General features: G+C 44.0%; 1 protein-coding gene across 2 annotated transcripts in view; it reads right to left on the bottom strand.

Moving 5' to 3' along the window:
• Positions 1–688: 688 nt before the first annotated feature.
• tecpr2 (tectonin beta-propeller repeat containing 2) overlaps positions 689–21,028 on the bottom strand; it is a 31,372-nt gene continuing 11,032 nt past the window's right edge. For both annotated transcript variants that reach the window (XM_015350274.2, XM_006632306.3), the window contains 9 exons: positions 18,695–18,875; positions 17,369–17,510; positions 16,809–17,049; positions 15,862–15,951; positions 15,315–15,548; positions 7,904–8,052; positions 3,573–3,714; positions 3,158–3,307; positions 689–2,759 (listed from right to left, as the gene is read on the bottom strand). In XM_015350274.2, coding sequence (XP_015205760.2) covers positions 2,602–2,759; positions 3,158–3,307; positions 3,573–3,714; positions 7,904–8,052; positions 15,315–15,548; positions 15,862–15,951; positions 16,809–17,049; positions 17,369–17,510; positions 18,695–18,875 — 1,487 coding nt within the window. In that variant the 3' untranslated portion in view covers positions 689–2,601. The remainder of the gene's footprint in view (positions 2,760–3,157; positions 3,308–3,572; positions 3,715–7,903; positions 8,053–15,314; positions 15,549–15,861; positions 15,952–16,808; positions 17,050–17,368; positions 17,511–18,694; positions 18,876–21,028) is intronic.

Genomic DNA, 21,028 nt, shown 5'->3' with positions numbered 1-21,028 from the left:
ACATTTAGCAGGCACCCTTAACATAGGACTCGCACTCCTGTAGATAACATTCCTCGACCCCTGCCTCCCCATTATGGCCATACCGCTACCGGGTCTTCTTTTTAAGGCTACAGAGCCTTCTTTATATATATACACACACACGTGTATCCATAACATGCATATTATTTATGTGTTTTTAGGTTTAATATTTTTTTCTTGTACATCGCGAGTCCCTTTTTCCTAGAAACGAAGGAAGAGGCTTCTTCACTAAAGCGCTGGCGAAGGAAAGCGACAGCCCCAGAAAAGGGACTGACGGCTCAACAGCACGGCGACACCGAGAAACGGCGTTATTGCGGAGATCCGATCGAACAAAGTCAATCAAGCCCTTTCAGTCGCTGCCTCTCTAGTCGTGAAGCGGGCACACGGTCCCCGAGTGAGCGCGCGGTGTGGGAGCTGGTGCCGAGATCCACGCAGCAGCCTCCGCCTCAGCCTCAGGGCCGGCTGTCGGAGCGGGTCGAGGTGCGCGGTCCGGAACAAGCCACAGTGGACCGGCCGCCCAGCAGCTCCAGAGAAGACCTGTGGTTGGGCGCGCAACCCAGCACGCACGCACGCACACTGCCAATCGCACGATTCAGAGAAAACAGCCCCCTGAGTCCGTCCACACCGGCTGAAACTGCCCCCGCTCCTAAGAAGACACGAGGCGCCACTCTTTCAGTTTCAGTCAGTTTATTTATTTTTGTACTCCCACTCTTAAAAGCCAGAACAGGATCTAAAATACCAAAGCCATGTGGATGATCTTCACAGGATACCAGTCTCAGTACTCCATCCATTCGGTTTACAAGGATGACAAGAGGGTGCTTGGTCTCTCTGGGCCACACTCACATCCAAGGCCTCAGACAGTGAAAGCAGCTGAGAAGATCTTGGAGCGTGTGTGTGGAAGGGGACAGGTCATAGTGTGTACATTGAGAAGGAGTGTTAACTGAGGAAGAAAGGTAAAGAAAATGGGGGTCTTCTGAGCCCAACCCACAAAGCTTGGCCACATTTATTTCAGAAATCTATTTGTGAAAAAAAAGGGATTTGTTTAAACTGATAACACAGTCCCATAAAATTTTAAAATCATTACTACTTAATACCAGACCCGTGAAAATGAAGAGATACTTCACAAAAATTTCAGGACAAATTTTAAACACTTTCCACAACATCGTGTTTTTAAATCCAGCTCACTCCTACCTCTCCTTAATAAAGGAGAAAATCCAAGGAAAAAAAGTGAAGAGGTTTCATTCCCAGAGCTGCATCAGTGCAGACAGGACTTTGTCTGTAGTACTGGAAGCAGCAGGTCTGCTCAAAATCAAACATCAACAATCTGTATGTCCCGCTCACCAATCACAGCTAGTTTAAGTTAAGTTTGACACGTGTGTGTTACAAGTTCAAAATTATAGGTATTCATTATAAAACCAATTAAATATGAAACGTACAGTTATCATCAAACTACAGTATATACATTAGTGTAATAGGAAACGAGTAAACCAGTACACTTATTTTATCTGTTTTCATTATGCTTACATTATTTCCCTTCATGTTGTCATTAATACAAGAGTACAGTACTTATGGAAAAACAGAAAGTGGATATATCTAATATTATTGACACCGACGTACAGAGTGCAAGATGAAAAGTCAAGTGTTTGCATCTTTCTTGCTAAAGTGCACAAAGTAAGGCTTAGGCAAAAGAATAACAGATTAGACAAGCTTATAAACTGTGTTTTATAGGACCAATAGATATGCATAATTGTTGTTCACTCTATTATGCAGACGAATATGCAGAAAGGTGCAAAATAGATTTCCTCTGTTCCTTAGAGCTCAGTATTAGATGCGTTGTTGAAATAAGGCAGTGCATTCATCATTATGTCCCCTGCAGGTCCAGTGTGTTACCTTATATCGGAGCTTTTTCTTACAGCACAGGCAGTCTCCCCTGCAGAACATTAAATCACTGGTTTCTCACAGGTGAGTCCAGTCATCCGAAGAGATTGAAGGAAAACGCAGGGGAAGACAGCTCTGTGCAAGCGCCCAGTGTGGTGAATATATATGCATATAGGTTCATTCCCAAGATTATTCAAATCAACCTTACAAGTTTCTAAAATATGCTCTGGGTTGTTTTATACTGTTTGGATCACGCTGTTTTGAAAATATTTTTGAAAGCTGGCATAAGCATTACAACTAGCTAAAAGGCAAAGAAAGGTTAAACCTGCGAAAACACAAGTGAAAGATGCGCACAGAAACGGGAGGAGTGGAAGTGGTGAGTGTGAAGACTGTTAAGATAGAATCAGTGAAGCTGTAGCAATGAATTTCACAACAGCCTCCTTGTGTGGCAGGCAAGTGTCCTGAACAGTACAGAATACATGTGCAATCAGCATTCTTGTGATTAACTCATAACTCCACAGGTCCGCACAGCCAACAGTACCACTAGCAGCACGCACAGTTAATAAAAGATACCAGAAGTTAATTTATATACATATATAAAAAGAGAATGTAAAATCCAAACATATTAATAAATTAGAGGCCGATGAACCTTTTCAGTATACAGAAGAGTAAGGATGCCTGGACCTCCAGGTGCCCGTGGGGTCTCTAGATGACCTCCCACTCGTCCTCTGGATCGTCGCCATTCAGCGACGATGAGGCCATGCTGACCTTTGACCTGCTGTTGCTGTGGCAGAAGGCCTTGGTCAGTCGGCGAATCAGAGAGCCGGTCATGCCCACTGCCCACAGCTCGTCCACTGGGGTGACTGTAGAGGAACACAAGGCCCGGTGTTGAAGTTACTGCGTGTTCAGGGGTGGAGACATTTCAGTAGCTCTCGCTGTGCAAGTAGTGCATTCAGGCAAGCAGCTCTAAATCTGCCGAAAACCCTTTCTGATATCTGTTTTCTTCAACTATACAAAACTCAACTGAAAAAGGCAAAGGGGGGGGGATGTTTGTGACATTTTTTAGCTTTTACATCCTTTATGTGTTAAGACTTGACAAGTGTGTCTCAACAAGCTTTCCCACTACACGTTTTAGTACATCCTTTCAGCTGTTGTGCATTTACGCCTCATACAGATCCAGGAAAATACTGTCCCAGTAAAGAAAGATGGGGAAATGGTGAAAACGTTCAAAAATGGACTTCAAAAACATTGCTTAGCTCACCTGTTAAACAGCTGACCAGGCCTGGTATTTTCTTCCAGTAGTCTCCTGCTGGGTTCTTCTCTGTGATGCCATATCTACGGGCTACATCTCCATTGGGGCAACGCACCCACACAGTCCTGGCACTCACTGTTAACTGCCACGCCTGCAGGCCTGTGAAAGCACGAGAGGAATACCACAGTGCAAGCAGGCTCCACGTATTACACCTCCAGAAGCAGCTGTCTTATTTACTGTAGTAAGCCTGCACCTATTAATGCCAACTTAACATTTATCTCTAAATGCACTCCAAATTTTAACTACTGGCTAACAACACTTTCTTTTCCATCTAAAAACTGGAAGCATGCTTTAGATCTGCATATGTTTCTCCTTTCTGCAGATCATTCCTGGAAGGCTCGCTCCCCCTGTCCAGCAAAATTACCTGGGACATGCTCCCAGTCTGTTCCCACCGGCATCTCCTCTGTAATCCCAGTCCGGACGTGCACGTATCCTCGGCTGTCCACTGCCCACAGCATCCTGTCGTTGGGACTGGTGTACACGCTCACCAGGTGCACCCCCACCGGCTGCAAGACCAACAAGCGCGAGACATTTACTGCCCGCAGGTCACCCATTCCAAGATATCCAGCAGTCAAAACATCTGCATCAAACTGCAATACACACTGCCTAGAAAAAAACACGTATTAGTCCCTTAGAGTTGAGATATTGTACAGTATTGGAAATAATGATGGAAACAGTGGGGAAAAAAGTGGGCACAGTATGTCATGAAAATTATGCTCCACGGCTTAAACAGCTACAGCGTAATAATTAACAATGTAATTATTATTTCCTTATACAGTACTATACTGACGTCCCACAATGGAGCTGGTGATGAAACCCATCCGAAAGTGTTCCAAGTGCCATTGCTCTTGCTCAGAAGCCATTCCTGAACGAAGAAAGGAAACCAAAAGGATGAAGTAAGGGTTTCCAAGCAGCTCCACGGCCACTGAGACCTGTGCTGATGTGTACATGTTACAGTTTCCAAAGAAATGTTAACACCTGTATGTGCAAGTCCCGACAGGTTCGCTACTGGATTGTCACCTACCACCTGAAACTACACAGACTGATGAACTGTCAGTTTTGGAGTGTTTTTCTTGATCAATCCAATACAGCCTTACATATAGTACTTAGTAAAAACTGGACAGTCCAGCGATAAAAAAGTCCCAGTGTTTACCTCTTATTCCAATGTCTACAATGGCAACTATTTATTTATACGGACATCTGTCCTGAGGTGACGTGGCAGTTTCTGATGGGTTGACATTGTAGCATTTCACAATAATACTGCATTTAATAACAAATAAATAATCCATTCACTTCTATAGTGCTTTTCTAGACACTCCGCTCAAAGTGCTTTACAGGTAATGGGGATCCCCTCCACCACCACCAGTGTGCAGCCCCACCTGGATGATGCGACGGCAGCCATAGTGCGCCAGAACGCTCACCACACATCAGCTATCAGTGGGGAGGAGAGCAGAGTAATGAAGCCAGTTCATAAATGGAGGTTTTTAGAAGGCCATGATTGGTAAAGTCCAGGGGGAAATTTGGCCAGGATATCGAGGTTAAAAATCTCAGGGTGTTTCTTGAAAAGGGATGGGTTGTTAATGTCCCCAGGGAGTCAGGACCTTGGTCTTACATTTCATCACAAGGATGGCGTCTTTTTAAGAGGGAAAACTAAGAGTTACTATGAAATACTCTGACATGGAACAATGTAACACTTTCAAGTTACATCAGTTGCTTCTGACAATTTAATATTAGACATAAACCTTGCAAAAATCGATCCATTGTATACACGTTAGCCTTCAACAAGCCTGGGAGAATGTGAGTTGCCTCAGTGGGAAGGGAATCAGACTCAGGGCTGGTGCTGGACAGGAGCAGAGTGGGAGTGACATCACAGAGGCCCCCAGTTTGTCAACACAGAGGAAACACATCTTCGGGAGGATTGCTCTGCCACATGTGGTTTCTGACAGCCGGGGAAATGTTCCAAGTGCTTACAGGAGCTCACAATCAAATGAGAATAGCTATGACAACCTTCTGACAAGCTTGAGGAGAATTATAGGTTTAAATAATTGTAAAACAGTTGGTTTGGAGTTAAAGCATTCGCAGTGCTAAAGCATTATCATGACTTGTCCTGGACTCCGTAGTCAATTTGTTTGACGGTTTGTTATTTAAGATTTGGTTCCTTCGTCATTTAATGACATATCACAATGAAATCGTAATCATAAGCGAACGATATCCGAGCCGAGACATTGTCTGCGCAGGACAGCTGCTGTCAAACAGCACGCTTTAATGAGGGCATATATATTTCAGAAATGGACACATTTGTAATTCGTTAAACCAGCCCTACCAAAAAACTCCTCAGTGCCCAGGATCTTAATTTGACTTCTGGATGCTAAAGAGCGGACCAGCAGATAATAACCCCCAAACTCCTGGCACAATAAGGAACACGCAAAATGAAATCCTAGGTTCAGCAAAGAGAAACTAAAGTCATTTCATATTCATGGAGATTCTGTATCACTGGATATCGAAGATGCCGTAAATAGCTTCATTAGCAGGAGCACAATGCGAAGGAACACATTCTCCTTAACAACAGCAAGAAACTGATGAGTAAGAAGCAAACAGGGGGTAGGGGGCAGAGAAATGCTCTATAAAATGTGAATACAATTTAAAAAGAGGCGCCCCAATAATTCTGAAAACTCTGAATAGTCCATCACACCTCTGTGCTCTGTGGCAGGCCAGCTAGAAGGCACTTGGGCCACACACAGCTGGAAGAGCACACCCACCTTCCGTAACTGAATGATAGTTATAACGTGATGTAATGCAACAGAAAAGAAACAATGAAAAATGCACATGGAGAACAGCAGCAGCAGCAGCCAAAAACATAAATAAATCAGAAACGAATGATGGGAACAATGTAGGCGTATTACAATAATGACACAAATAAGAAACCGGGTCAAGAAAAACATCCCCTTGTGTTGTCCTGGAAATAGCAACAAACCAACAGAAAAGTCCAGGTTTGCATGCATGACAAATACAGGACCTGATCTGTGGATCACACATCGCCGTGGTGTGCACTGCTGGGTCTAAAGGAGTCGCAGCATCATTCTCAAACTGACTCCTGGGTCGGGGCGAATTAAAAGAGGATTCATGTGGTCTGTAAACGAACCCTCAGGACAGGAAAATCATAATGAGCATCTTGCCATAGTAAGAGGGTTCATATGAGACGGATTTCAGAAGTAGAATTTAATCATGTAACAGACCTGAGGTGTCTTATTCCGGGGAAAAAAATACCATATTTTGTAAATAAAAATGCAAGAAACATGTCGTTGAACTCTGTTTCAAAGTAAAACACTTGAGTAAATTAAAAAAGCTAAAATTACATCAGATGAAATCTCAGCTTTTCCATTAGTATTATAGTATAACTGACGTCTGATAAGGGTGAAATCGATTTTTTTTTTTTACACGCAAAGCAAATGTATGGTATTAAATTTATAAATGCTTAGAAATGCAGAAAATCCTCATAGCTTGGAAGTATTAAAAATATTTTTAAAATGACAGTTCCTCACGAGGAAAATAAAGACGCTACAAAGGGACAGGAAACAGGAAACGCAATGGAAACGAAAGGCCCCGTTCAAAGGTATTCTTGTTAAAATCAGTACTTCTCTTTTCCTTTTGTGAAATATTTTTCCCGAGCCGTGGCTCCCTGGGTTCAATCGATCAGCCCCCCCCCCAACACGACAGGCACACGCGTTCAGGAGCCGGCGGCTGCGAAAGAGGAATGCGATCAGGGCCGTATCTTTCGACCACACCCGTGGGCGCTGGCACTGGCGCAGGGGAGCACAGCTTTCATTTCTGTACAAAAGAAACCTAAACCTAGCAGGCCGGAAATAAGCCCCAACTTGCTGTGCGGTGTTAATCACACAGCACAAGCTAGAGGATTAAAGCTCAGTATTTTAAAAGACACTTATGGGAGAAAAGCTCATTATTACTGGGAAACCTTATTTTTACTGTATCCAGAGCAGGACTCTTGCCGACTCCATAAGGGCAGCAAAAATACATGCTCCGCTGTACCTATAGTTTATTTTGCAGAAGACAAAAACACACACAGACGGAATGAACCTCCTGAAACAGGACCCTCTAACCTACTGCCTACCTGTCAGGCAGGGGAAATGCAGGACTGAGCTTCCCTGAAGTTACAGATCTCGGCTGTATCTAGAGTTATTTCCAGTACACTTGTATCAAAACCCTAGTCAATCCACTATACCATGGGGGCTTCAAATAACCAACATCATTTTCTTCCTGTACTTCGCCAGAACAGAACTAATGTGAAAAAAAACAACATGTGATCCAGGCAGCTATTTCTATTCCACTATTAGGAAACAACTCTTGCGTATTTTCTGTGCATGGCACAATTTAAATTTTTGTTTCATGTTCCCATGCTTTAGACTTGGTGTCATTGTGTATTAGCATTATTCTTTACCCGGTTGCATATTTGGGCACATGTTCAGTAAGTTACATGCCACAGCGCTGAGTCATAATGTCCAGCAAGACTGTCATTGTGTATTAGCATTATTCTTTACCCGGTTGCATATTTGGGCACATGTTCAGTAAGTTACATGCCACAGAGCTGAGTCATAATGTCCAGCAAGACTGTCATTGCACAGTGGTGAAAAACATGTTGCCGAGCTCATTTAGGGAGAAGAGAGAGCCCATGCTTACCTGCTCAGGGGGTTCAATGCTGATCCAGGCAGGCAGCATCATGCTGGGGTTGAGGGGCTGGGTTCCCACCCGGAAGTAGACCATCCCATTGGCATCACAGGCCCATACATTCTGACTGCCACATGAGAGGCTGGACAGCTTCACCCTGCCTGCAAACAGGAAGCACAACACCTGAGCACCACCGTAACAAAGTGTGCACATACAGCATGCAGACCTGCCATATTTAAATGAGGATCCTCAGCGCAAACACAGTCTGGTGTGCATCAAAACACAGCCTGTGCCTTGAGCATCATGTTGAGCCAGAAGCCGACTCTTCTGCAGCAGGTTGGTATTAATAGCAAATACACAGATGTGGGAATACTGGACCATTCCACTATGTCTGGTCCCAGTCCTTCAGGTACAGCAGGGCTCTGAATTCATGCATTTCCAACATGCTGATTGTGCTGGTTGGGCTTGTGAGGCATTGCTACTTTATGAATATTTCCAGCCCATGATTACTCTCATCCCCAAGATTTGTCGAATTACTCTCGGTTCTGAGAGCTTAACAGTTCACACCAGAGTCCCTTCCCACTGCTGTGCCCTCATAAGTGATCCTTTATCTACTTTCTTTGTAGACAGCACAAACATCTTGTTTCCAAAGAACATATTTACATATGTGTACACAAAATACACATTCAAAATCTTTTTCCAGGAAGCTTAACTTAATATATATAGTATAAACTTTTGTATCTTCTTCTACCGATCCAAAGACTGCGATGAGCTTTATACATGAACTGTAAATAATGGGATGTCTCATTATGTGAAGTATAACTACTGGAATATGTGTTATTGAACCAGTGTAACCGCAACTTCATTCTTTTACAACACTTAAGCTGCGGGCTTTAGATTCTACAACTATGCTGCTACAGGAAATTACAATAAGGCAGAATATTCATGATATGATATTGTTATTATTCTCAACAGAATGGGTGGCACAGTGGGAGGGTGATTAGTATGGCTGCCTCGTGGCACTGGGTTTAAGTCCAGACCTGGGGTGCTGTCTGTGTGGAGTTTGTATGTTCTGCCCTTGTTCATGTGGGTTTTCCTCCGGGCGCTCTGGTTTCCTCCCACAGTCCAAAAACAGTTAACTGGCTTCTGGGAGAATTGGTCCTGTTGTGAGTGTGTGAGTGTCTGCCCTTTAGATGGACCGGTGTCCCATCCAGGACCTGGGGGGCTATGACAGAAACTTCAGTCCCAGAGCCGCATGCCTTACTCCATATAGAAGCAATCTGATACAGTAAAAAAAATAATAATCAAAAATCAGTTCCAGCAATAAAAGTCTGTAACAGTCTGTGTGGCTTACGTAACACACCACAGCATCTGGCAACTGCAGTGTGCACGACTGTTCAACCACCTGGTTTGAACCAGGCACTGCTGCGTGTTAAACTTCAATGTGAGAAACAGACTGGCAGGCCATGAGGTTAATGCTCTGGTGGCTATTTGGCTATTTCAGGAGGAACAACCGGTAAGTTTCTCAGTTGACATGCAACACCTAATGCCTGCAGAGCAAAGGGGCCGGATTCGATTCCAGTCCTCTGTAACTAATCAATAGCTTGGGAACAGTTTGTCCTACTGCCTCCACAGGAAAAATTGTACCTCATTGCACAACACCTCTTGATCTTTTGCCTTTGAGCACAACACATATACATGCACACAGAAATACATTTTTTTTGTTAATAAAATAGTCATTTTACAGAGAGCTATCCAGAAAAGTTTGAGTTCTTTTTGATGATGTTCAGTCACTGTGTGTTGCACATCATCTGCACTCATCATTTGTAGCAGACTGGATTTTGTGCCATTGTTATGCTCAAAAGGACAAAGGGATTCCTTCTATGTAGTGCAGCTCCAAACACTGCAGTCTCACCCCTCCTCTTACAAAGTCAAGTCAAATCTATAAATAGGAGTTTCCACTGCAACACAGTACATTCTGCAGGGGCTCAGCTGAAAGCGTTAAACGCCCCCTCCGACACATGCACAAAAATGCAAGACAAATGCACGAAGCAGCACATCGGCACACACAGAGAAGGAATGCATATGCAGACAGACTCGGCCACTTGTGTAGGGACAAGCCACTTCACCCTCCCACTCACGCACATACTGTATTCACACACAATCCCTCCGTTTCCGTCTCTCAGAGCTTCAGGGTCAGACATCCAGGTAGAACAGCTACAATCACATCACTGTAAACATGATCCCTGTTCTCAGAAGTGGCTGCAGGCTCTGTGCGCCTTAGAAGGCTATCGGCTTTTATCTCAAGCAGACAAGAGTGTGCCGGTCAAACAGGTCATTGGTTGAACAGACATAAGAAACGAAGACTGCAATTCCTGCCAGAAGCATCGGCTGGGATACGAGTTTGTTAAACAGTGCAGCATTAAAGATGCGAGCTTAATTAGAACTCTCAATGTCAAGGCAGACCTTTATAACAGACAGAAGCCATCCACAGCTACAGCAGGCAGCTGACTTAAGGAACCCTAACATGTTTCTGAAAACAGCAACTTTGAATCTTTGCAAAAGATTGTATCCTTGTCAAAGACTGAGTCAACAATCATGTTCAGATCACAACAATTGCGTTTTCAATCCTTTAGGTCTCCATAACAATGTATTAAAACTGACACTGTGCCAGTTAACAGAAAGACAGTGCTGCGGCTGTCATTTAATTTTCCTCTACATTAGTTCTCTCCCTCAGGTGGGACTCCCCAATTAAAATTTTTACTTTCCTTTAAAACTGATTGATCAGAAGTGACACAGAGTAGCACTGCCAAACCCTCAAGGGCTTTAGTCTAGCAGGGTTTCTCGATTGTTAGAATTCTAATTTGAAATCAACGTAAAACACTGGAACTGTGAAAAATCACTGTGGTCCAAATACACCTCAGATGGTTTTGCTGCCAAGGCATTAAGCCACTGATAATTTTTGCAGAAAAACGTGATGGGTTCTGATCCTCCAGGAAATGATTTGCTGGCCCATGATTCATGGCAACAGTGTGATGAAGAACTTGCTGTCTAGCAAGAACTTTCTTTATACCTGATGATCCCATATAGCAGGGGATAGAGACCAGCCAAACACAGGGTAGCGCTGTCCAGCTCATAGTCTCTGCCAGGTGCTGTGGTGACCTTTGCACCTCACATGGGTTTAATGAAACCAACACAATTGTTTTTCTGCGAGTATCTCAAACATTGGACTGGCTCAACTGGAACTGAAAATCTTTGCATGACTCACTTTTCTTCATAGAGCTGGTTTTATTGAGACGAGCTTCAAAGGCGTTTGGGAACACTGCCTAAGCTGGTGTACTGCACTGAACAGCAAGGCCTGCTGAAACAGCGGGGGAGAGAATTATTTCCCTAGATGAAGGGGGTTTCTTACAAAGGCATGTTGCTTGGAGAGCAAAGATAAGCTGTTGTTTCACACTTCAGCCCGAAGAACTGAAATCCCTTTGAGAGTCAAGTGCGTGCTCTCTCAAAACCACAAGAGCTTGTGAGTAATTTAATTGCACTCAGAAACATATTTCAACCTGGATAGCCTAATCAGTCTCATTCTATCTGGGACAGGTACTGAGAGATTTCGGAAAGCGATTCTGGTGACTCGTGAATTAATTTACCTGGGACTCTGTGGGGCTTGAGGCCAGCAGGATTTTCAATTACAAAAATCGAAGCACTTTAGTGTGTGGTTTCTCTGTATTCCAGCTCGATTTCTTACAGTCTGATGGATGTAGTTTATTCTTCATAAATTAACCTTTGAGCAACAAGGTACACGTAATCAAAATTAAACAGGAACACAAAAGCAATTGAAAGGATAGGTATGCCCAAACATCAGCAAGGCATGCCAAATTGAACACGCTATCATTATTTTAATCCTCATCATGAGGAAGTTCCCCGAGCTTCCAGAGAAGTTAGTCACTAGATACTCCAGCACACTGCAGTTTATAGATTGAGTTCTGCATAGAAGAAGTGGTAAACAAGTTCTAGTACTGAACAGTAACTGAAGAGAGCTTTGCAGGGCAAAACACAGAAATGAATCTCCAAGTGAGTATCCGTCTTGTACAGTTATGCAATCCTGGATGGGCCGATCATTTGCTTATGAGATAGGGCTTAAAACAGGTTTAAAAACTCAGCTGCTATCAATCCCCCAGTTGTCACCACGATAGCAATCATCACAGTAAGCAGTCAGCTTTAAGACTTGCATAGGACATTACCTTTGCAGCCCCCCGCTACAAAACACATGAAATGGATTAGCAAACAAATGCAGTTACAAATACAGGATATGCACAGGAAGCATATATTAAACTCTAGGCATATATATTAAAAAGTATGCTTCTATGCTAACAGATCATTCTTCATTTAACTTCAGTTGGTTGCTAGCAATTCAGCTGACACAGAAAAGTAGAGGTCTTATAATTTACCCTACGGATGTGCTTCTGTTTCTGTCTTCTTTGGTACCAGAATTTATTGTTCTGCTTTTCTACAGAGTGGAGAACCCCTGGGTGTACCCGTCACGAGGCCCAGGCTGCTTTGCCAAGCTGTGTCGATGTGCCAGCGCTCCGCAGCTTGTACCCCACGGTGTCGGATATCACCCACTCTGCTCATTCCTGCGCCCGCCCCCTGACCTTCTCCCGCCTGCCCCACAACAACCTGCGTGTAACCCGGCATCCCAGATATCCATTACGTGAGCAGACCAAGTGCGTCAAAAAATAAATCTCTCCTCAGTCCCCCCCCGGTGAGGTGTGTGTGGGGGGTATTGAATTCTCTACAGTCCTCTTGGTCTGGCATGGGGACAAGATCATTCTCACAACGGCTGACTTTGCGGACTTCAGAGTCCTCATCAACAACATAACTCTGCTTTGGGCTGAGCTCTCAGGGTTAGTCATTTGCAGCACCATTCCTGAATATCCACCCCCCCACCACCCCCTGACTTATGTTTATGGAAAGCAGAAACAACTTTTAGATCAAAGCGTTTAGAACTTTAGATTGCTTTACATTTTGATCGGAAAAGGTGTACCCTAATGCAGGAGGTTTAATCAGTAGAATGTTTCATCACATGGGCCATTAATCACAAACACCCTGATCTTCTTTAATCGGTGCCTTCAAGGGGATGTGCCAGAGTCAGGTTAGTAACTCTGGAGCTACTAACCTTCAAAAGCAGGTCAGACCACTGGAGTAATGCAATACACTAGGAGGTGCATCAGAAGGACGGCACTTGGAACCTGAACAGAGCTGCAGAATGCACTTTCAAGATGTGCACCAGTCCTGAACGCTACCTGGAAGACACACTGATAATTCTAAAAACACCTCCTGCCTTACATAGAGGAACTCGAGATCCACAGTAACACCTGTCACCTATCTAAAAGTATAGAAAACGGTCTCGGGAGCAGGTAGGAGAATGTTGGGCATACACAACAACTTTCTATTCTCTCTCAGCTTCACATAAGCTTTCCCTTTCCATGCCTTTCTTTTCTTTTTTCAGAAAGTAGGTATGATGACAATAGGCCCATGGAGCATCTCGCCAACCTGTTTCACTTTTTAAAGGTCAGTGAAGAAGAAAAACAAAAAGCCAAAGTTGATCTTTTTATTTTTTTACTTCTTTAACATTTTCCCTACTTTTGCACAATTACTGCCCCTCACTCCTCAGTTATGGAATCTAGATATTGTAAACAGGGATATTATCAAGCCACTTCATCACCCAGATGCATATATTTTTGCAGCTGAAAACATCTGCAGTCACACCGCAGACTTTGGAAGAGCCCGTGGTTCATTAGTGAACAGGTAGATCTTGCAGGCTGAACCCTAATCAAAGCGGGGCTGCAGCAACTAGAGGCGATGAATGAAAATGAGTCTGGCAATTTATGAGAGAAACAAATGAGCTAATGACTATTGCAACTCACAGCCTCTTCCTAACTTTTAGAAAACTGTAAAACAAAGCTAAATAAGTAATAACTATGTATTACTTAAAACTGAATGCTTGCATTTGTGATATTTTAAAGCACGAGCAAACAAAAACAGTTGTGTGAAGGAATCAGAATTTCAAGTAATTGAAAGCAACAAATAATTTTTCTGCAGTAAAACCTTCAGACATTGTTCAAATATTTTTAAAAATCTCATTAGCATCCATAACCCATATGGAATATGGCAAGCCTGCTCTTATCTGCAGAGTTCAGAGGGATTGCTTCAACACGCAGTATACAGCTCCCTCAAAGCTGTAAAACTGTGGTCAGTGGCACATGAAGGAGCATTGTTTCGCTCATAATGTCCATCTTTGAGCTTCATCGATGGGTAATGTCATTGGCTTTCAATACAATCCACTGCAAATGGTACTTGGAGAACAGCTCCTAGCTCCATACAGGATGCAACAAGGCACATTTCCTTAATATACGCTATGTACTGTACCTTCCCTGATTTTCTACACCTGTTTATGCCTGGGCAGCTCAGTTGTCTTGCACTGCATATTTTATCAGGAGTTATGTTTCACAAGTTGGCTTCCCAAGCGCAAAATTCACTAACAAAGCTCACTCACCAGTTGTGAAGAAAGGAGGAAAGACTGCACTACCCATACGAGGAGTTTGTTTTTTCTGTTTTTTTTTTAATTTTAGGTATATGCTGAGAAGTGCTGATTTATTTATTTGTTTTTGTTTTTACATATTTGTTTCACATTATCAGAGGGGTTATGGTTCTCATCCAGAGCAAGCTCCTTCCGTGTAGGACAGAGAAACGAGTCCATCCATTTGTCTGTGCCTCAGCTGGAGAGTAGCGCTCACAGTGCAGACTCCACCGGTGAATCAGCAGCCTAATTTTCCACAATCACTTGCTGCTGTGTTTTATTTGAAAACAGCAAAAAAAATCCTTTCCTATCTAAAACTGCAGTGTGGTATTAAGAACACAGAATGGCTTTTTTAACACTAAGGAATCCTGATTGTGCCCACGAAGGACCCTTTCTCGGGCATCTGGTATCAAAGGTTCAGACAGAGTACATGCATTGCGCGCACACTGTACAGACATTTGCCGTGCAAGACGCTGTGGTGAAGACAAACAGAAACAGCAACAAGACACACCTTTATGGCGGTTTTGCTTCATGTGATTCAATACTAAGAAGCGCCTCGGTTCTACAAAACTGTTTTTGCAACTGCTTTTCAAAATCTGTGCAACAAGCGGCATTAAGGGAAGGTTTTGAGGTTGATCTCTTGGCATCTCTCTTGCACTTTAATGAAACAAAATGATTAAAACGGAAAACCACTAAACACAGAAGATCTCGGTCATATTTGCTCTTTTATTATGCTCCAATGTGTTTGTTTTTTGACCCTTCCTTCGACCTCACAGGTATTATTAGAGCAAATGTTTTGCGGAGACATGAAACAAACAGGGAAGCGAAAAGGCTTCTCCTTACCAAGCTGGCTGAGGTCCAGGGGGGTCCAGTGCATGCCAGTGGGGCAGCTCTTGGAGAGGGTACGGATGTAGACACGCCCCCTTGTGTCCAGACCCCACACAGCATCCTGGCAGGCTGACAGATGCACCATTTCCACTTCGGGGGGGAGCTGCACAGTCGAGGGCCGGAACTGTGGGCACTGGTCGCTAATACAGAAGAGGTCTTTGCAGCTCTGGCCCAACCACAGAAAACTCCCTACAACAATGAACGAGGTTATCAAAGGACACATCAGCAGACAGGACTCTGCACTGCGCTGCAGGCTTACTTAACAAACCACCCAACCACCGAGTGAAGTTCAGGCAGTTAAATAACAAGGGTAATGATGAAGCCCAAACTTAAAGGTCACACCAGTACAGAAAGCATATGAACCGAATCTGGGCGGCAGAACTGAGGTGCACAGAGGAGTCAGACATGAATTGTGGCCTATAACACGAGCATTTCTTACTTTTTTAAACCAAAATAAATATTTGGGCCTTAAAGACTTAAATAAGGACCGACGCACAGTCACCTTCTTTAGTCGGAGCCGACGACGCAATCACAAAGGCCCACTTGGCTGCCGACGCAGTTCCACGTGGCACCACGTTGGCCCAATAGGTGCCTGCAGGATCACAAATGGAAAGGGTTAATGTCCTGCACACTGCGGACTTTTCCTTTTCATTCGCACCTCTCAAACAACTTTGCTTTTCATGCTGAACTTCGTCACGACTGACAAAACTAACAATAGTTGAAAGTTCCCGAAAAACCCCATTTTCCAAATTACTGCTACGCGGCGATGATATTTCCAATTGAGAACATTAGCTTTGAGTGAACATTAGCAATAATATAAGATGTGAACAATTGTAAAACTTCAGAGGTAAGCTGTGGGAGTTTTCTGCTAGTTAATTCTCTCTGGTTTGGCAATTGTATTGTATAAGGATAAATGCAAAAGGAACTTATATGATTAATTCTATGAGTTCCTATTTAAATTTGACCTGTAGCATTTCATTAAAGACAGTAAGTATGATTTTCAAAGCATATATAAAAGCATTACAGCCAAAAAAATCATGATGAAATGAAGGCATGAATTATTCTTTCAGTGCCTCACACCACTTGCAGCAGGACTATTTAAGCTTGCTGAATATTGAACCACATGGCTCTCCCAATTTGCTCATTCACATTGTTAAACGTCCCTTCTTTAAACGACCCTACTAATTAGCATTCTACTAATTAAAGAGTTTGCTGTAGCAAACGTCTGCATTCCTGTTTCCCCACAGCACATTCCCGCTTGCCTATGGTATAACCATGATCCTTCTGCATCAGGCCCTGCGTGATCCACGAGACCAAGCCACCAGTGTTTTATTGTAGCGGTGATCTTTAACCCGCGTCCCAGGCTGCTCCTTTAATGAGCGCGGGGCTTTAGGGCAACAGACAATGCAGGCTTCAGACAGGCTAAGCGGGTGAAACTGAAAGCCGCACCGATGAGGCTGCCCTTGGCCACGTGGAAGTCGTTCCTCCCAGAGGCGATCCAGACGCCGCTGCTGTTGACGCCGAGCAGGCTGGGCTGGCACTGGGGCTGCTGGGACCAGAAGGCCACGCGCAGGCGATCCGCCACCTTCTCCACTGGGGCCTGGGCCGCCGAGGCCACACTGTGCGTGGCCTGGATGATGGTCTGGAACAGGCTGCACTGGTCGAAGACCACGTAGTCCGTGATGCTCACCTAACGGGACACAGAAATAACTGCATTATTTATTTCTGTCCCAGCTGGAGGGGTAGCGGCCAGATGGAGCTCTGGCACCCAAAACAATGTCACTCGGCTAGGGCAGGTTCTTGTAACCTGTAACCTCAGAGGTCTGAGGTCTAAAAGTCAGGCCGAGGTCAATCTCAATCTCTCAGTGTAGTGCCTGGACGCAAAAAGGCGCATACGACACACAGCTCCTATCTATCCACCTTTCTGCACTCGGGTTCACAGACAGAAGCTGCCCGACCATAAAGACTGTACTGCAGCCCGCAGTGCAAGGCCCTGGGTGTCCACCCACCTGCCACCAGTGATCGTCCTCCCCCTGTGGTTTCTGGGCTGTGATGCCCGTCCTGAACCACAGGTTCCCGCTTGTGTCCAGAGCCCAAGCGGTGTTGTGGTCTCCCAGGGCAATGCACACTGGCTCCAAGCCCTGGCTCTCACTGGGGGGAGGAGAGACACACTGCTCAGGCACAACTTATGCATCCAACTACAACAGCTGCAATTCGTGTGAGCCCGAGAATGTTAATTCAAGCAACATGATACATACCAGGAAGTCCCCAATTATATTCCACCTTAATTACAGACGGCATATCAGAAATTCCTTTATAGGACTTAACATCTGTGGTAAACACATTAACACTGTTTTTTCAGAAAATAAAATATTAAAAAGATCATATTCAAACAAAAAAAAAGATGTTAAATGCACCTAAAAACAACTCTGTATGAACTCAAGTAGGTAGCCGAGTCGGCATGTGTAGGCTGCAAAGGAGAACAATTTAAGGTTTATTCCATGCTGAGAAGAAAAGAGACAACATTTCGACTATGGTGCCTTCTTCAGGTTGTTCACACCTGTGAAGGCGGCTCCACAGCCGAAATGTTGGGTCTCTTTTCTTTTCAGCATGGAATAAACCTTTAATTGTTCCTTTGCTAACTAACTCTGTACGTCAACAGAAACCAGAACACAAGTAAACTAAAACTGGCCCAATACTGAAGATACCATTGAGACACTACTGCACTATTTAAAAGAATTTTAACATATAAACTTCAACTGCTTCAAACTTGGCATTGAAAAAGCAGAATGACTGCTTTCCAATGATAAGAAGGAGACTCCCTTCTCCAGTCATTCAGCCCCCTATCTCTTGCTGTTCAAAGCTTTAAAAGTTGAGATAGAGCTCAAGGAGCACGAAAGCACAGTAATTCGCAGCTTCAGAGTCCCTCTCTCGAACAGGGAGGGGGTGGGTTGAGGACCAAAAACCGCACTAAGCGGATTAAAAAGAGCTCAACGCCACACAAGCGCACAAAAACTCCCCAAAACAAGGCCTGTCGTACGTTGTGCAACAGGACTGTTACACCTTGTTTATAAAAGCAGACAAAAATGTTTTTCCCCAAAGGATATTTAAAATCATTACCATGAAAGAGAGAAGTTCTATAAAGTAGAATGAATCTCCTTTCATTTTTTCGAGTCTTTAAAGCAGAGCTCCTGACCACTGCACTTTCTACCCAGTGACTAGAAAGGTGTGGGAACCCTGGATTGCAGCTTTCTCTCACCCAGCCAGGCCCAGCCAGGCCCAGCCAGGCCCAGCCAGGCCCACAGGAGGTTAAAGCATTGTGCATTGACGGGTACCTGACAGCGTCACATTTCCACTGCTCTCCTTCTGTGCAGAAGCTGCTGAGCCCCTCCCTGTAGAAGACACCTCGCTGCTCGGTCAGCGCCCACACCACGCTGCCCCGGGCTGTGATCTGGGTCAGAGGGCACGGGCAGTCCACCTTCACTGCCCGGGCACAGGGCCGGTCCACACTCAGGCCTGCGGAGGAGCAGCAGCACTGCGTCACCCTCGCCTCCTTGCATTTTGTGATGACATTAAAATGATTTAAAAATGACCTAACTGCACTGTAGTTTGTAAACGGAAGTAGTCTGGTTAAGGGGGATAAGCGTTTCAGGCCAAAGGCACCTTGGGATGTTTAGATACCTCTATAGGCTGCTCCATGCAGCAGCTGGGGACTGCAGTCTAGTCCCAGGTCACACAAAGGGAGATTTGTAAAGCCTTTACTGCTACTGAATGAAATTTGCACATGATTTTCTTATGTCAACGGAAGAGCTAAAATGGTGCAAATCAAGCACTGGACTACATATGAGAGGAAAGGTAAAGATGTGCGCTTGCCTGCACTCCTAAATAGCGTAAATTATTGGACTACAATGGACTACAATAAAAGCTAGTCCACACTATCCGAGGTGGAATTACGACCTACTGATTTGGGGGGCACTGCTTCATGAAACAGTGTAGAGCCTCTTTCTTGTACCAAATTATTTCCTGGTTTAAACTGTGCCGATCTGTCCCAGTGCTGTAGCTGGGGAAAGCTTCCTGTATTTAATTTGGGCGCACCCGAAGGATCTGGGGTTGGCAGGAACTCTTTAAACGCACTCATCCAGTGACTGACTTCATTACACACACCCACTGTGACCTGAAACTTAAAAAATCCCTTTCGAAGTACTGTACGTCAACACCAATTGTCAGTGATCCAAATGTCTGACCCACAATTAGTCATTAATCAAATATTTTTTGCAAATCACTACCTGATTTTCAAGAACAACTAGTTTTCTCTCTTTTTATTCCGAGTGACATGAAAGCACTGATCTTTAGGTCTAAAGTTTGAAAGGAAGTCTTTAGCACCGTCACCCCGAAAAGACACTGTGGGTTGTCCTGCTAAGTGTGTAACAGATTCCCAGAGAGGATTCCTCTCTCTTGTAATATAGTACAAGATGGCAAAGTACAACTGAATCCCACGGCTGTACTGTCCTCAGAATTGACAAGTCAGTTGAGCTCTAGGGGCTGCAGGATGATTCAGTGGAGCTTGAGAGATTTGTATTGCAGAGCCTGGTCTTCTGCTTTGCTCTCTGACTCCGGGTTGCAAGCTTGAAAGGACAGCAGGCACAGAGAAGACTGGGTGCTGTTTCCGAGTGGCGTGTCAGCTCTCAGTATTAGCTTAGGGCTGGCATGACAGCAGAATTCATCCTGGAGCAGGAACAAGATGGAGGCCTCTGGGACTCCGTTCCTGGACCTGTTTGTCTTTGTTACATAATTAACAACGAACAGAGAGGGCTCAAGCAAATGCAGGATTATAAAACGACGCATCACACAGCTTAAACCTCCACCGGGGTCACCTGTGCTGTATCAGAGATTCTACGGCCCAAAACCCTTCTTTGTTAGATGAGAACCAGGTGCTGCTGCAGACCCACTTGATTTCCAGACGTACTGCTTCATAACTTTTTCCCGATGAATACACATCTTCACAAATATAAAGCAAACGACGAAAAACAGACATTCAGATTCCTGGAAAGGTGTGGGGAGTTTTATTACCATGCAGAGCAGTACTTCACCGTTTGAAATCTGGAGATTTGGAATTTAAGACAAATGGTGCTCTCTGCAGGTGAATATGAATAAAGATTCATACAGTATATTGCACATTCCAGATAACATACTGCAAAGTAAATTAAAATCAAGCACTATATTGTTATAGCAAGCAAAAAAAGAAAACCGCTATGGAAACCGTTCAGAGGAGAGAAACCAGATACACCCCTGTGTTCACAGGAATGTGCTACACTGACAGGAAAAAAATATTGAAACTTTTTAGTCTTGAATAGAAGACCTGGTTAAAGTCTTCAAAATCTTAAAAAGACAGTCATTTGGATTTCTCTAGGACCAACTGTGAAACACAAACTAGAGGACTCAAATGGACATTTATTTAAAAAGGGAAAAAAAGCAAAGACTATTTTTCTTCTATACTTAACTAAAAGTTAGCTTTTAGTACAAAAATGCACAGAACAGTAATCATTAACTCCAGGCTATAGTCTCAATGCTGAGTTATCCCAAAATATCCACCAGTAAAGAAGTTCTTTCTTAATTTAATCAGTTCTGCCTCTGGGCTCATGTTTTATTAAAATAGTTATAGTTACTCA

Source organism: Lepisosteus oculatus, chromosome 8 (assembly GCF_040954835.1).
Source record: "Lepisosteus oculatus isolate fLepOcu1 chromosome 8, fLepOcu1.hap2, whole genome shotgun sequence".
NCBI lineage: Eukaryota > Metazoa > Chordata > Actinopteri > Semionotiformes > Lepisosteidae > Lepisosteus > Lepisosteus oculatus.
Note: the sequence above shows the minus strand (reverse complement) of the source record. Positions and strands in the feature narration are given on the sequence as shown.